Raw genomic sequence first — 16258 nt, forward strand, 5'->3', positions numbered from 1 at the left:
CACGAGCAACTAACCCCTCCCCTGAAGAAGCGGAAATGCTCTTCTTTAAAGTGAGGCATCATAAATACGCAAGCGCGACTTTGTGCGATTTCCTTTCCTGATTTTCAAAATGGACGTTGACTGTGTATGCGAGGAGTATTAGAGATCATTCTTAATTTCGTGGGGTTTGGTAATGAAAGCTGCTTTTTTTGAGGTTAAATTCTCGAAGGAATTAACCTCTTTTCAAGGGAGTTCCTGCTCAAAATACGACAACTTTCAACGCTGAGTTTTCAGATGGAGGTTGCCGAGTTGTCAGCAGAAGACGATGTCGTTACAAAAGATAGGTTATCTGGTCAAGGTAAGCTAATAGTCAAGAAGATTTAGAAACCTGAGTTAATTTAACAAGTTTACACAGGACGGTTTGAGATTATTTCCTTCTCAGGTTTGAGTCATCAAACGACGCGAAATTTGTAGGTTTTGTGGCAGTTGTATGGAATAATAACAACTCAAGTTTGTTTTTGAAGAAGATTTGTCGAGTCAGTTGTCTTATCTGGTCATACTTCCAAAAATAGCTGCTCCGGGTGTTAAGTTATATTTAATATTAACGGTGTTTTTTGTATTTTAGGAACAACTACTCAGCCAAACGAAGGCTATGCTATCTCAATGAAAAAAGGAGAGGAAACAGATAAAAATAGGCCACGTGTTACATACTCGAAGGTGACAAGCTATCTGTTGAACTATTGCAAATAACTCCGCGTTGATTTTCTATCTAAATCTCTTCCCTTTTGCGTTAAAGTAATAGTGCAGGATTTATAAGTGATTGTAATTTTGCAAAGACTCGTAGCACAATACGGTGCTCATTAGAAAGAAAATTTCCATGAAGCAAGGGAAATTTGTAATGTGTACAAATATACGGATTATTTACAACAATCATTGTATGTTGTTTGACATCTCTTACAACAGGAGGACTTACTCAATTTGAGAGAGTCTCCAGCATCGAAACTTTGGCCATCAATTCTTTCCGAGGAGCATGTCAGGTTTGCTCTGTCAATATTTTCTTTCTGTAACTAGGAATTAAATAATGCTAAGTACACTTTGTAATATTACTATACCGTTCTCCAAATTAAGCATAATAAAATTGTAATTTGTTTAAAGCAGGAAAATTGTTTGTAATTTTTTTACACTTGCATATTATTACATATCACTTAATTGTTTTGATCCCTACACCAACCAATTCTAAACTTTGGTATATCTAGTACACTCTTCTCAGTCATTGCAGTCATTATGGTTCAGTAAACTAATACATGTAGAGTAGTTTCCTCTTTGCTGACCTATATTACTGGTAAAATGCCAATCATATTTGTGCATTAACCCTCTGACACCTCCCCCCCCCCCCCCCCCCCATAAACCGCATTTTGACATGCAGATCAAGACAAATTTTTTTTTTTATCATCTTGAATCAATTTCCATGAATTTACATTATAACTGAGTTGAGAAACAGTGAAATCTGAGGTGATGGATCAAAGGTGGCAGACTGAAGGGCTACCATTTGATATAACTGAAAGAATAGAGGGAGTCGAGGGCTAAGTATTAAATGGAAAATAATTTTGATAGTGAGTCTCAACGGAGGAGCAGAGGCCCCTTCCACCCCCAATTGTTTCATGGTAAGGGTATGAGCTTGGTATATCATTAATTAAGTGTCCTTGATTGGTAGAGTGGTGTTTCCCCTTGGCTAGCTAAACTAGCTTAACTCTAAACTGTGGAGCAGGGGTGATACAGTGGTTAGAATGCTCACCTTTCACCAATATGTCCCGGGTTTGAATCCTTGACACTGTGTAATAAGTGGGTTGAGTTTGTCTTTGGTTCTCATCCTTGCTCTGAGTGTGTTTCCATAAGTTCTCTGGTTTTTCTCTCTCCGCAAAAATCAACACTTCTAAGTTCCAATTCGATCTGGAAACAGTGGATGAAGAGCCACTTCATGGGATGTGCCACTGCAAATTCCTCTTGATTTTATTTATTTAAACTCTGACACATAAATAATTTTTGATTGATTGATTGCTTGTATGTCGTAGTTCTTATAGTTATCAACAGTGACATTATTATATTTATTTGCAAAATAAAGGAAAATTCTCCCTACCTATAGTTAGTTCCCTTACAACATCAGATCAGAATTAACATCAAATGATTTGTTACCATTCTCTATTAATTACTTACTTGTTCTTTACCAGGCATGGTGTGTGGGATCCTGAGATATGGCATCAGTCCTTCTCTGGAGGAAAAAGATGTGCATCACCTGGGGAGGAACTCAAAAAACAACTTGTGTAAGTAGAGTTAGGAAGAAGTAAAACATAATTTTAAGTTCTACTTGGACTGAAGAAAATTTAGGCTAAGTTGGACTCAAGCCATGGCTGAGACTGTTAAATGTCAGGGCTCTCATTAAGGGAGGGTACGTGTAACACCTGTTTCGATTGAGTGTGCTTGATTTTTCCTTGACGCTAAGGGGAGAAATTGCATGTTGTTGATAGAATCACCCATAAAGTAACAAGTTTGCTGTGCCATATGGGTGTTGAGAATAAGGCTACAGGTGACTCAAAACTTGATGGCAGCCCTGAATGTTCAACCTGAATCTGTTGTAGTCTGAAAAAAGGAAGATCAGTTTGTCATTGCATCTAGTTTTAGTTTATTCTCTTGTTACTAATTGAATAGAGAACATTTTTGTAAACTGTTGTTAATTCCAGGATTGAGGATGGCATAGTACTGAGCCCTCAGCGTCAAAGCTTTGTACAAGGCTGTCAAATTCCCCAAAGTGCTCCTGAAAGAAACATCCAACAGGACAGACTTAAGACTGGCTTAAGCAGAACAACTGATCGCGAGCGGGAGGGAAGAAGCCGGCTCACTGGAAGAGTGGGTAGAGGAAAAGCCTTAGACTTTAAAGAACGTACACCTTTACAAGAAAGGAACAAGGTGCAACTTGTTTAGTAATTGTTCATCTACATTTCATACGTGTGTATGGCAGTTCTGAGAGCTGTAGGAAAGGCTTTCTTTGTCATATTCACAGTAAATATTTATTTGTATAATATTAACTTATTTATTCAATCTCACTCTAGCTTTAACTGACCATGACTAATGCTACTGGCAAAGCAAGTATTTAAAACTGAAAGCATTGCCTTTTTTTAAATGTATTTGCACATATAATTTGCTTTGAGGAACTGAGAGGAAGACAAAGTCTTTGAGAGACATTTTGCACTCATCTGTGAAATCCTTAAGTTGCAAAAAAAAGTGGTAGAAGATGCAATGTTAAACTATGCAAAGGTTTTTAAACCTGTTTTATAGCACAATCCTGTAAGTTGAAGATTAATACCAAAATTCTTGGTCTGCACAAATAACATTTAAAGCTACACCTCCTTGAATGGTGATTTGTTGATTTGTTAACACAGTTTTGAAACTTTTAGGACCCTGAGGATCTATCAGGGACATACACAGGACCAAAAGAGAGGGAAAGGGAGGAGAGAGGTAACAGAGACAGAACTGAACGAGGATATGGCAAAGACAAAGACAGAGGAAATAGAGAGAGGGACAAGGAGCGAAAAAGAAGCAGGGAAGAATCTACACGAGGGAGAAACATTCAAGGTACACGTTCACTTTATTTTCCACAAATTACCACTGACAGAAGAAGAGAAAAATAGTGAACTGTGGTAGAACTTCAGCTTGGCTGCGTTTTTCCTGAAAGCGTGCACCCAATCCCAATCCGTATTCCAGTTTGCCATTAAGACAAGTATTTCTCAAATATTGCTTGCCCTGGGCAAGTCTTAGTTTACTTTTTTGATGATTTAGTTGGCAGATGACTTGCCTGATCCCCCGCTCATCGGGAAAGTGAGAATGAAAAGCCACTTGCCCAGAAGGAGAATCTACTTGTTCCAGACAACTGGACGGCACTTTTTTCAAGCCCTCCATATCTTTTTGCAGCCCATGCAAGCCATTTGTTTTAGTTAGAAGACACTTACTTGCCAACAATTTTCAATCATACAGTCAGAAAGAAGCAAGGTAAAGAAACTCAAAATGAAGAGCCAGAATGGTTCACATTTGGTCCTTCAAGTCAGTTTGAAACCATGGAGCTTAAGGGATTTGATGAAGATGAAGTTATTAAAAGAGGTGTGGATACATTAAGGTCTAACATCACTCACTCACGCATCCTCTTTGCTCCTGTGAGTGGAGTGTAAGACTGCTTCTAACGTCTAATGTAGTCTTAAGTTTTTCTTTTATTTTTAATTTTTTAATGCAACAATAACATTACATTACATACGAAAATTACCTGCTCTACTTACAGTGCTAACATAACTTAGGATTTAACAATACTAACAAAACTTACGATACTAACATTATTTACAATTTATTAATATATTACATTACTTTCATGTAGGACGTTAGCTACAATAGGTGTCTTTCTTACATATTAAATTGTGACTTACTGTAGATTTATGTTTCTCAGTTTTATTTTATTTGTTAGAATCGCTAAGAAGGCTTCCAAATAAAACTCTTCTTCTTTTCTTGAAGCAGTATATAAATAATATTTGGCTAGAATCATGCAGAGGTTTAAGCCAAGACGACGAGCGAAGTTATCAGTCATGCCACATATTATTTCATTTTTATCGAGAGTGATCATATCTATGTTTTAATTTGGAGTTCCACCAATTATTAACGACAGACCAAAAAGGCTGAGCTTCAGAACAGGTAACAAAAACATGGGTTAACGTTTCTCTTTCGGCACAGAGGTGACATTTATCATGTTCCTTAATTGAATCTGTCAAGTTTTTCTTGACTGTTCACCATCATCTTGTGTCCTCTAAAAACAATGCCAGCACTGGGTGCAGGGGTTGGTCACAAAGTTTTGAAGTACACGACTTTATCATCAGAGTAGGTAGCAGGCTGGCTTTGCCATCTTTTCCAAAGAATAAGAAGACCAGTGCAGTAGAGCCAAGATCATGAAAGAAACAGTGATGTTGCCAGTAACAGGCTCCTTTTGAGAACTCTAGGTGCAGAATTTTCATGTTCAACTTTAACTCTTTGTAGCTTAACTGCTCTGAATTATAGCTTGACTGCACAATAATGACCACAACAACAAGGTAACAAAGGCTCCTCAAGCCAGGAAAATTTAAGGCTTTCGTACAAAAAGGGCGTATCATTATAGCATTTTAGGCTGATTTTTGTTTTTTTGCAGGATCAAGCTAATTTTTGGCAGACTGACTTGTTTTGACATGAAAAGCATCATTGTGTAATTGTCTTTGTTGATTTGCACTTCATTTTCAAGAAATAACGTATGCAAAAACACTCAGTTTTTGGAGCAGCATCTTTTGGAGGGAATCCTTCAAAGGTGGATTTGGACACGACGCGAACTTAAACGATTACTTTTACCAGCTTTGACAGCACAGTTTTTTTAAAAAATAGATGGTTTTCATTTTGATAGAAGTAGAGAAATAGACCTGAAAGAAAAAATTGACCAACCTCGAATCCGGCCCTTTCAGCGCCTTATTTGCTTGTGCTAATGAAGCAACAGTAAGAGAATAGCATGATTGTATGAATAATAAAACTTGTATGGGTTCCAACAACTAGTGGCAAATGCCTCTCTTTGATGACTTCATTGTATAGCAAAACAAAAGGTTTCAGACTTTTGTTTTTCATTCAACAAAAGATCTCCAAAAAATACCCTTTGAAAACTGAGTTTTTTGCATATGTTATTTCTCAAAAACAAATCCCAAAACAACAAAAACAATTCTGCAACAATGCTTTTCATGTCAAAACAAGTCAGTCTGCAAAATTTAGCTCGATCCTGCAAAAAAATAACAATCGGCCCAAAATGTTATAAACGCCCTTTTTGCATGAAGGCCATCAATTTGATTGAATGTTAAAGAAGTAGTCAGCTCACCTGTAATACAAATGCATACATGTTGCTTGTATGAAACATGATAATTTTTTTCCATTTATCTCTATGACTGACTAGACCGTGAGAGACGCAAGTCTGCTTCTGATGAGATCAAAGCAATTTTGTCAGGTACTTACAAAAGGATTTCTTTCACTTCATGATGTGAGAACTCAAGAGTCGTGTTATCAATGAAGATCTTTGACATGTGCATGTTATGTTTTGTTATGGTACAAGTACATACTCTACCTTGTATTGATTATATTTTGTGATAGCATGTGCAAAGGCCTTTGATAATTTGTTATTGTTTTGTTCATTCTTACAGAATTGGTTTGGCGTTTCATATCATTATGTTGGCAGATTTGTTTCCTTCTTCCACCTAACATGTTTTTTAAAACGTTCAAAATCCTTTCCAGATGCCCATTGACAACTCTTTTTCAAATTAAAAAAGTTCTTTCTAATAATAACAAGCAGACCAAAAGGGCCTTTATGTTCATCAGAATTTTTACAGTCCTTCCACTGATAAGTGATTGATAGAAGGGAGGGTTAGTAAGTGTTGACTGTGAAGTATTTTGAATAGTTGATGATATATTGATGGTCAGCCTCATAAGATCTTATGTTGTATTCTTGAGCATTTTACCTCCAACAGTTACGGCAAAAAGTATGTTTTCTCACCTAGTTGATAATGTTCATTTATTTCAGTGGGGCAGAAAGGCCCTTCTAATGGTGAACTGAACAGTTCATCACCAGTCGCAGACAGTAGCCTATCCCAAGATGCTGCTGGTGACAAGAAAACCAATACTGATGATTGCACTAGCACAACTGCTCCTGACGACATTAAACAAAAAGCCAAACCTTTTGACATCAATGACTTTTTCCTGAGTGACACTTTGCTCCCTTTCACAGGAGGGGTAAGTGTTTCCATGCCTTAGTGTTGTACTAAAGGCTTCTAAACTAGTGTGTCTTAGTTTACACTTGGTTTAGTTTTCAGGTTTCTTGCTGCCTGGTCAAGTTATTGATGTGTAGTTTCTTTACATCACAGTTTCTTGTATCACACATTTTAGGAAACACCCAAATCCAGTTGCTGCCATCCTTGTTTATTTAGGAATTATTCAGTCATTCTTAGTGTGAATCTATTGCCTAGTGGATTCATGCAGGAGTTTGGAGAGAAAGAGAGTAGCAATGCAGTTACTTGAGGCGTGGCCAAGAGCGTCTCCAGCTTTTTGAGTGCTCTCCAAATGCTCAAGTCCATTATGGTCAACTTGCCTTTTCCCTCCATGCTATTTGCTCAGAAAACATGCACTTACATGTACTGCCTAATCATAACTAAGCACACAAAGTCTAAAAGTAGAATGCAAATTATTGGAACCCAGTGAAAGAAGGACAACATAAACATGTTCTGAGAGAAATAGGAGGAAAATGAACACCAAATTTTCAATTTAAGAATTTTTTTTAGGAACACTTGCTTATGCACTTGAAAAAGCTTCTGCCTAAATCTTCCTCCTTTCTGTTTGTTTGAGTTTGTCTGAGTTATAACATCACAAGACCTCAAGTGACATCTGATGGACTTTGAGATTCTCTTAGCAAATTGCTTTCTGATTCCTTCTGCAAAAACAGGAGAATTTGACATGGGATCAAGAGTCGGTGCTTTTTTTGATGCACCTCTTCAATTGTTAAATAGCTTTATACATTATCTTATCAGGTGGACCAAACCAGTAGTCGATTTTGCCAGTTTTTTGGTCAACCAGGAAGTAACTACAGCAGTAGTAGAAGTGGAAGTACAGGTGAGTTTGCAGTGATACAGCCCTATCCTAGTGTTGATGCCTAGGGTGGAGGTAGTGTGGCCCAATTCTTAGGGCCTATGAATTGAAATCGGGGAGTGACAGGTTAAAGTCCTGTTTTGACTTCTACCTGGTGTTGTTCTCGGTATTCCTCAGTTCAAATCCTTAGCCAAGTTTGTAAATAGCCAACTGGTCTGCTGCCTTCCATTTGGATTTTTTAACCTATTACATTTGTTTACATTATTTATTTCATCACTGTTTTCACAGGCCCTGAAAAGCCTCATTGTGGAAGTGGTCAATAAATGTGTTTATTTTATTTATTTATTTATTTATTTATTTATTTATCTAAGCTAGAGTTCAGTAATTGCCTACTTTGAGAGGTTTTAGCTGTTTGACTGGACAGTCAAAACAACCTGTAAGTGGACACCTTTTGGTGTCCACTTAGGGGAGGTGTATGCTTACTGAGGGTTATAATTTGCATTGTTTGAATATGGCTGTGACCATGTTTAAGTGTGCTGTCTATTGACTAAGAGATGCTTGTATGACTGAGTGACTGTTTCCATTAGGTTTCTCAAGTGGAGGTGCCAACACGCCTTGTACACCATCACCAGGACCAAATTACTTATTCACCCCTATTGCGCCTTCAGTGGATGACGGTATTAAGTCCCACAGTCTAGCAGATATGCTGCAGAAATCTCAGATCAGTGTGCAACCGTTGTTGGACGAAGTCATGTCAGCAGGCAAGGAAAGCAGCAAAGTAAAGGGTTCAGTTCGTTTGGAAGACATTGAAGCTGATGTAACTCAAGATGTTGAGAGCTCTTCCAAGAAAGAAATCCCTGATTTGGAGCAGAACAAAGAAAACATCAGTAGAGGTATTGAAATACCCAAACCAAATGAAGAAATGGTTGCATTTAATATGCTTGTGGAGAAGATGAAGTCATCGGGCACCTTACCAGAGAAACCTCAACCTACAGTAAGTTGTCTTGTAATGTTATTAATAGTCACTAAACAAGTGCAGTTGGTCATTCTGCCCACGTTGTTACTGATTGGAAACCGTTTATGCTAAGGAAACGTTAAAAACATGGTATTACTGCAAGTATGCGACAGGCTGTCTCTCCGTCTCTCTGTCTGCCAGTCATTCTTTCAGTCCAGTCTGTCTGTTTCTCAGTCAGCCGGTCAGTCTCTGTCAGTTTGTCAGTCAGTCAGTCTGTCTGTCAGTTGGTCTGTCTGTCCGTCCGTCTCTCAGTCAGTCAGTCAGTCAGTCAGTCAGTCAGTCAGTCAGTCAGTGAGTCAGCCATTACACTAATGAGCCCCTATTTGTCTTTGCATCAAGATAACTGGCTTACCCACCCGCTTGCTGCCAAGGCCACCCTCCCCCAAGCGCAGAACTCCGAGGAACACTCCATCTCCCCTGCGGGATCTGAGGAGGTCGCCATCACCCACTGAATTGCTGAGGCAGATGACCATGCAGGCACCGTTGTCTGATCACAGACCCCCGTCACCAGCACAGGTTGTACCACAGTTGAATAGACCTCCATCTCCACTGGAGGTGTTCCACAAGTACAATTCCATAGGTGTGTGTTCTCGTTCACTGTTAGCCTACAACACAGGTGATGTGTACTAAGATTTCGGTAGATAATAATGCAAGAACGAGTTACGTTTTACACGAGAAAGAGGAACAGAGAAACCTTTTGTTACTTATGGCTTCTATTCGTCCACCGATCTACCTGGTGATCCCTCCACAGAATCAACTTCTAGCCCACAAGTTATAAGCATATTTTTCTTTTTCATGTAATAGATCCTTAAACTTCGTTCAACCCCTTCCAGTGTGTATTACCATTTAAGCCTTGAAGATCTACTTGTGGAAAGCTAATGTCTTCACGATCATTCTCAGTGATTCTTATGACTCAGGAAAAAAAGGGAGCTTAAGGAATGACGACGATGACGCCAAGGACGACGCCTGGAAGAAAATGGATTACATTATTTTGAATTTGAATGTTAGATCTGTTCAGTAACCTGATGAGTCTAAATACGTAATAACGGTGTTGAATTTGAAAACAAAATACGAAACATTCGCGCTCATGCTTCACGGTTATTCCACGTTGTTTTGCAGTGGACAACTAAGAAAGGTACAAAGATGTAGAACAAGCATGCATAGCCGTTGTTCTGCTCTTCGGTGAAGTTCTTGTTGGCGGCGCTGTTCTGGTTTGCTTAAACTCCCTAAACTCATAGTAAAAAGGTCGTCGTTTGTGGTTAACCTTATCATCTTCCCCACTGAGTCTAGGCCACCCTTGTTTCTCATTGTTTTGTTACTGGATCTTTGATGTTCGTCTTCCTTCGTAAACTGTTCGGAGGTTTACATCAATTCCACAATAATTTCTCTTCATTCATGCCTTTTTTCGTTCTTACTATTTAGCAACACCTCCTCACGATCTGTTTGCGTCTCCTTTGCTTCGTCGATCACCCTCTCCACTTGCAATGCTGGCACACCAGAGGCAGAGCCCACCTCTTGGGTTTGGCAGTGTCAACATGCATAGAATACCACCACAAGTCACCTCTCTGTACCACACAGGACCTCGACCCAGCATGCCGTACAGAGGAGGTCAGCAGCCAGCCCTGAGGAAACCACAAGACAAGTACACTAAGTCCGGTGGAGCTCCTGAACCGCGGAGCCAGCCAGCAGTGCAACCAAAACCTGTATCAGCAGGTCAGGCCAATTCTCCTCACATACCAGACCGGTCATTTATGCCGACATCCGTCATGAGAAAGATTCACCAAGATCAGAAGACACCAAAACCCAACTTTGAAGACCAGTCTAAAGCAAGTCTTGCAGCTGAAGGTGACAATGTAGCTAGTAGGAGAGGTGTGTCTGAATTACAGCCATTTGACAGTGCTCATTCGAAAGCCAGTTCACAGTCTGGCAGTGGAGATGATCTAGTCAAAGTAGGGCTATTTCAAAGTTATACAGGCGAACGTCACACACCAACTCATGGTACTGCTGCTAAAGGAGATCATATGCTTTCTCCAAAATCCATGGTGTCTAGTGATACGCAGCTGTCACAGACCTGCTCGCTAGTTTTACAGAAGCCTACTGCTTTCAAACCTCTACCTGGCTCACCTCAATTGCCATTCTCTAGTCTTAAGGGTGGCATTCACTCCGAACCTGCCTCTCCTCTGCATTCTTTTAACCAGAAGGAAGGATCTCCTTTGAGACCGCCAAAACCACTACCTCACTCGGCCCCGTGCACCCCTCAACGCCATCCCTTCATTGACAAGGCAGCTCTGCTCTCACCGCAGCAGTTGGCATCGAAAGGATTAATGACCAGAGATGATAGCAACAAACCACCTCTGGGGTTATTTGGGAACAGCAGCACTTCATTGGAAAGCCAGGCCAAAGGTAGTCGCAACGGCATCACCCGAGTTGTGGCGGCTAATGAAGGTAGGCCCTTGTCTCATTCATATGAACAGCAGCCACATGTTACTTCAGACAAGTCGTCTGTCTATGAAGATGCCTATCACACAAAGAGAAGCGAAAACTTGTCGGGCGGTCACCCAGTGTCTCACCACAATCCAAATAACGTGCATGGCATTCAAAGGATAAGCAGCTCCGAAGCTCTTCACGAGAATTTACCTCTGAACCACCCACACAGAATGCACGGAGGTGACACCAGGCCAACGCCGGTGCATCACGTGCCAAGATCATTCCATGGATCACACGGTCCACGGCCTGGTCCACATGTCACAAATGGACGCTTGTCACCATCAGGCATGCCAGCCATGCACGGGGGGCATCCAGGGCGCACGCCGTTCAACTCGCCCATGCCAGGCATGGCAGTGCCACCCAGGTCTGCCATTCATCCGGCAATTATTCCACCGCGGCTCCATGCAGCTTATCTCAGAATGATGTCTTCAGCAGCTGGCACGCCCATGGGAATGCCTTCTTCTGGAATGAGCCCAATGTCCATGAGGATGCCTCCACACTCAGCTGGAAGGTACCCCATGATTCCTGGACACCATCCTGCTGCTGCCGCCGCCATGATGTACGGGGGTCGTCCGTCATCCGGCTATCCACCTGTAAACCCTGCGGCCATGATGGCACCTCGTTCCCCTCACATGTCCCATCAGACGGGGCTTCAGCAGGTCCATGGAAGACGAGGTAGGTTTTAGAGTCTGACGTTTTCTTTTATTTCTTGGTGCCTACCGTCGAGACAGATATTACACCGGCAGTGGTAAATCTCTTTAAGGCTTCATGAACGATCTTTACTTTGAAAAAACGCTGAATACTCTTGTTTATGTGAAAAGCCCACATTCCATAGACACCTAAAAAGTGTCAAGTGTTCATGCTTCGTGTGACGCTACAGTAACTTTTCCCGAGTGCTGTTGCAAGGCTTTAGGGAAACCCGTTGGGAATGTTAAGATGTTAACTATGCCCGCCTGTGAGGTCATCAGAAACCCCAAAATATACCACTTATCAGAATTTTTGTCAAAATTTTTTTCAGTTTCCACCCGTTTCGCTCAAATCGATTTTCTTTCTCTTGAGTGGGTGCTTAGCGAAAAACTGAGACTATTAGCCTTATGTCTTTGCTTGTAGTTCCAAGTCCGGTGATGAACTTTCCGCCACAAAGCCATTCTCCAGGAGGTGTCGGCAGCAGTAATATCTTGTCCAAATGGTTCAGCGAAGACGTTCTACAACAGGCTACTCCAGCACAACGTCACAACTCACCTGACGTCACAAGGAAAGTGGTGTCTGTAGAAGAACTAGAGCGACAGCAAGCTGCAGCCATAAATTGACTCAAGACCGTGAAAAGCTCACTTGCCAAGGGGAATTTGTATTTAGTGCGTTGTTTGAATACTGAGAGCTTGCGTTTGTGAAGCCGTATCTTTCATATCATTCTAACGTTAAGAGCAGCAGAGCTTTCGCTGATTGTACATTCATGGATGTGTAGTAACGTGATAGCCTTGTTTTTGTTTGTGTAAATGTACGCCATGCCGTCAGTTTTCTCTTTCTCCCTTGATAAAGATAACATTATTTATTTGAAAAAGCGTTTGTTGTATATCGGTGTAAGATTGCTGCCAGGGATTTGCTGCACAATTTCTTGGGTTGACGCTTGCCGTAAGGACTGTTTTCAGCCTTAAATTACTTGTTGTAAATAGGACATCTTTGTTTTACTCTGACTAGTATTACTGGAAACAAGGATGGAGGGTTGTCCGTTTAGTTAAGTAATTTAGGCTGCTTACCATTTGTCACAACAAACCAGTTGGGATGACTGTTGAATAATGGTAAGGGTTTTTCCAAAATCAGCAAACCAACCGAACGAGATGGCTCTTACCATTTGCAATTCGATTTCCCGTAATTGTTTTCGGCTGCGGAGAGACTGGAAACTGGAAAATTTACCAAGTGGTAAGGAAATTTCCGCCGTTCTGTTCCGTTCCGAAGGGAAAAAAAGGACTACCTCTGGAGGTAGTCTACAATTTCCGAACGGATTTTCCGGAAAATTACTCTTCCATTTGACTTTAACCGAAATTTCCGGATTTTTTTACTGAATGGTAAGCACCTTTAATGTAATGATTACTCGCCAAAAACAAACAAAAAAACCAACAAACGGAGACTAACTGTATCTCTACTATCCACAATTCATTTTGTACCACTGAAAATGAGTTTGAATGGATAGGAGAATTAAGACAGTACATGTAAACAAGTCTTTTGTACAGTGAAAAAGCGGAAAACGCACCGAAACGCACTGTTATAGTCAAACCAAATTATTTTGTAAAGTTCGACTCATTTAGCGAAGACGGAGCGAGTGGTAACATGCAAAACTGAATTCCTTATCTTAAAGCAACAAATACCTCTTACTCTTGCTGGGATCACAATTTACGCGTTTCCTGTTTTGTTTGTCACTCTCCTGTCCAAAATAGTCCTGACGCGTTCAAAAGAGCCGGACTTGTTAAACATATGAGCTGTTGATTACAGCAAAAGCAGTAGGAACTAACTGCTGGTATAAACAGTATGTAATTGAGGGGTTGGGGAGACACAAGGAATTGACTTGCATAACCTTACATAGTACTATGTACAACATATGTATAGTTTGAACTGGGATTATGCAAATAAACTTGTTCACTGTTGTATTTCGGCTCCATTTGTTGACTGAGGCCCCATCCACACTACGCCCGGGAAATTTGAAAACTGAGTTTTCATTCTGAAAACGCATCAAACGTGTACCGTCTACACTACGCCGCAGAAATTTGAAAACGGAACAAGCACCGGTCATGTTTAATTTGTATTTGAGGCAAACTTGGTCAGGTAAGTCACGTGATTATCGTGACACCTTCGTTTTCGAACGGCTCCGTTTTCAAAATGTCTTCCGTCTACACGAAAACGAAAAGCCGGCGTTTTCAAATTCCTCCGGTTTGAAGAGCGCTTTCGAAAAGCTCCGTTTTCGTGGCGGATTAATGTGGACGGTAGGCCTAACCGTAGAAATAAAACTGCGTTTTCAAATTTCTCCGATGTACTAGTGTGGACCCTGCCTGATACTATGGATGATTGTCCGCTGCATTTTTGTTGTCCATAGTGATACGATGAGACACTGTTTTCAGGTGTCTCCACTCCAAACAACGCCGTTTGTAAATTTTGCATTTTCGATTAAAACGATGAGCGTTCTCATCGGTGTGGACTATAGCCGAGGCGGATCTAGGGGAGGGGCCCGGCCCCCCCCCCCCTTATTTTGGGTGAAAAAAGAAGAAATGACTGAAGGAAGAAAAGCCGGCAGGGCAAGTATAACAACCCCCCCTCCCCCCTCCCCCCCCCCCCCCTTAGCTCAAAGTCTGGATCCGCCACTGAAAGGGGCTGAATACTCCTCAATGACGGATCTAGGTGGGGAATAAGAAGAAGGAAAAGAAGAAGGAAGGCAGAAGAAAGGAAGAAGGAAAGCCGGCATGGCAGGGCAAGCAAAAAAATCTGTCCCGTCCCCCTAACCTCAAGGTCTGGATCCGCCACTGCTCCTGTATCTCTTTAAACAATTTAGATTATTAACTTGAGACTTCTATCCCATGATAGCTGACGAGGGTGATTCAACTATCCCGCGATAGAAATCCTTCTTGTTCAAAGTCAATTTGAATTTGTAATAGATGCTCTCTGGATGAACTGCAAATTCATATGAAAATATGCCAATATTTATATGAAAGCAAACACGTGGCGTAAGTGATTCTCCACAAACAAAACTGACCAATACTCTGCGCAGAACTATGTCGACGCTGAGGACAGCGTCGATTGAAAAATGAATTTATATTTTACCTACGAATCTCGCGGTACTCTTTAAGTGTTTACTCTGTTTGTCGCTGTCAAAAATATCACAAAACTAAATCTGGAACAAAGCAATAAATTTGAAATAGAGATTTAGGCCCCGTCCGCATGTAACTGGATATTTTTGAATACGCAACTTTTTCTTTCCGGATACGGCTTCCGTCCACACGCATCCGGCGAATTCGGCAGTGAAACCGGATATTTCTGCTACGTGTGGACAGGGAAATTTTTGAATCCGCAAAGAAAAGGACATTTGCAGTCACGGCAGTGAAAGAGTGGAACAAGCCCCCTATCAATATTAGATCCAGTAAGAATGTTAAGCTTTTTAAGCAAAATTATGTAAATTATCTTAAGGATTCATACATAGGGCTCGACCATTTCTCTATTTCTTAAGTCAACTTTACTTAGTATTTAGTCGTTAGTCATATTATTTATTAGATTTTACGTATAGTGTAATGAGGGCCACTAGTTTGTCAGTGCTAACTGTAAAGTGTTTTTACCCTCGTGAAATAAAGTTATTCTTCTTCTTCTTCTAAAATATCCGGATACTTGTAGACGGGGCCTTAAAAATTAGCCGTCGTGGTTTACTTTCTTCAGACAACACAGAATTCACGTAGGGGCCAAACCACCCCCCTAATGTTTCATGAAGGCTATATTTGCTTGGTTTATATATTTCTGAACCAAGTTTGGCAGATGAGCTTTCTTTGTTCTCCAGTTTATTTTAATTTGGAAGTTGTGACAAAATGTCAGATTATGACGTCATAATTGATGACGTCACCAAAACGTGCTATAATTTTTTGTAAAATCTGATAAAAAGATTATGTCATTGGAAAGACCTTGACTAGAGGAGTAAAATGCCGGAAACCGTTTTTTGCTATGATGATTATTTTTCGAGATATGGTAAGTTCAATCTTTTTTTTGTTGTCCCCCCCGGAATTTGCTTAACCATACTGTCCTTCTTAAGTCAGTCTCTCTGGTTTATTTTTTTCAGTTTTATTCTAGGAAGGCTAATAATCTAGAAAAATAGAAAGCTTGATGTTGTAAAAAATCGTATGGTTTTAGAAATTTGATTTTCGGCTTTGTTAGGATGGTATTAACAGTAAAAAAACGGGTGACGTCATAGGTTATGACATAACAAAACTAATTTTAACGCAATAACGCTAGAGTGATAATTTTTTATTCCGATTTTCTTCTTTATTTTTGCTTTAGTCATCTGGCACATCACATGTGCAACATGGCTGCATTTGCTGGAACAAAAGTACGGCTCCAATTTGGGGATTT

General features: G+C 40.5%; 1 protein-coding gene across 1 annotated transcript; it reads left to right on the top strand.

Annotated features, from left to right (window-relative positions):
* The first annotated feature begins 54 nt into the window (after positions 1 to 54).
* Positions 55 to 13803, top strand: LOC110051925 (uncharacterized). The gene is made up of 14 exons (XM_020758035.2): positions 55 to 337; positions 605 to 696; positions 943 to 1016; positions 2208 to 2300; positions 2718 to 2943; positions 3432 to 3609; positions 4009 to 4131; positions 5978 to 6028; positions 6599 to 6807; positions 7599 to 7680; positions 8244 to 8650; positions 9011 to 9251; positions 10094 to 11833; positions 12269 to 13803. Exons 1-14 carry the CDS (start codon positions 274 to 276, stop codon positions 12466 to 12468), a joined length of 3780 nt encoding a protein of 1259 aa, XP_020613694.2. The 5' UTR covers positions 55 to 273; the 3' UTR covers positions 12469 to 13803.
* Positions 13804 to 16258: the final 2455 nt, after the last annotated feature.

Source organism: Orbicella faveolata, unplaced genomic scaffold (genome assembly GCF_042242905.1).
Source record: "Orbicella faveolata isolate gen_17 unplaced genomic scaffold, um_ofav_v1 contig_47, whole genome shotgun sequence".
Taxonomy (NCBI): domain Eukaryota; kingdom Metazoa; phylum Cnidaria; class Anthozoa; order Scleractinia; family Merulinidae; genus Orbicella; species Orbicella faveolata.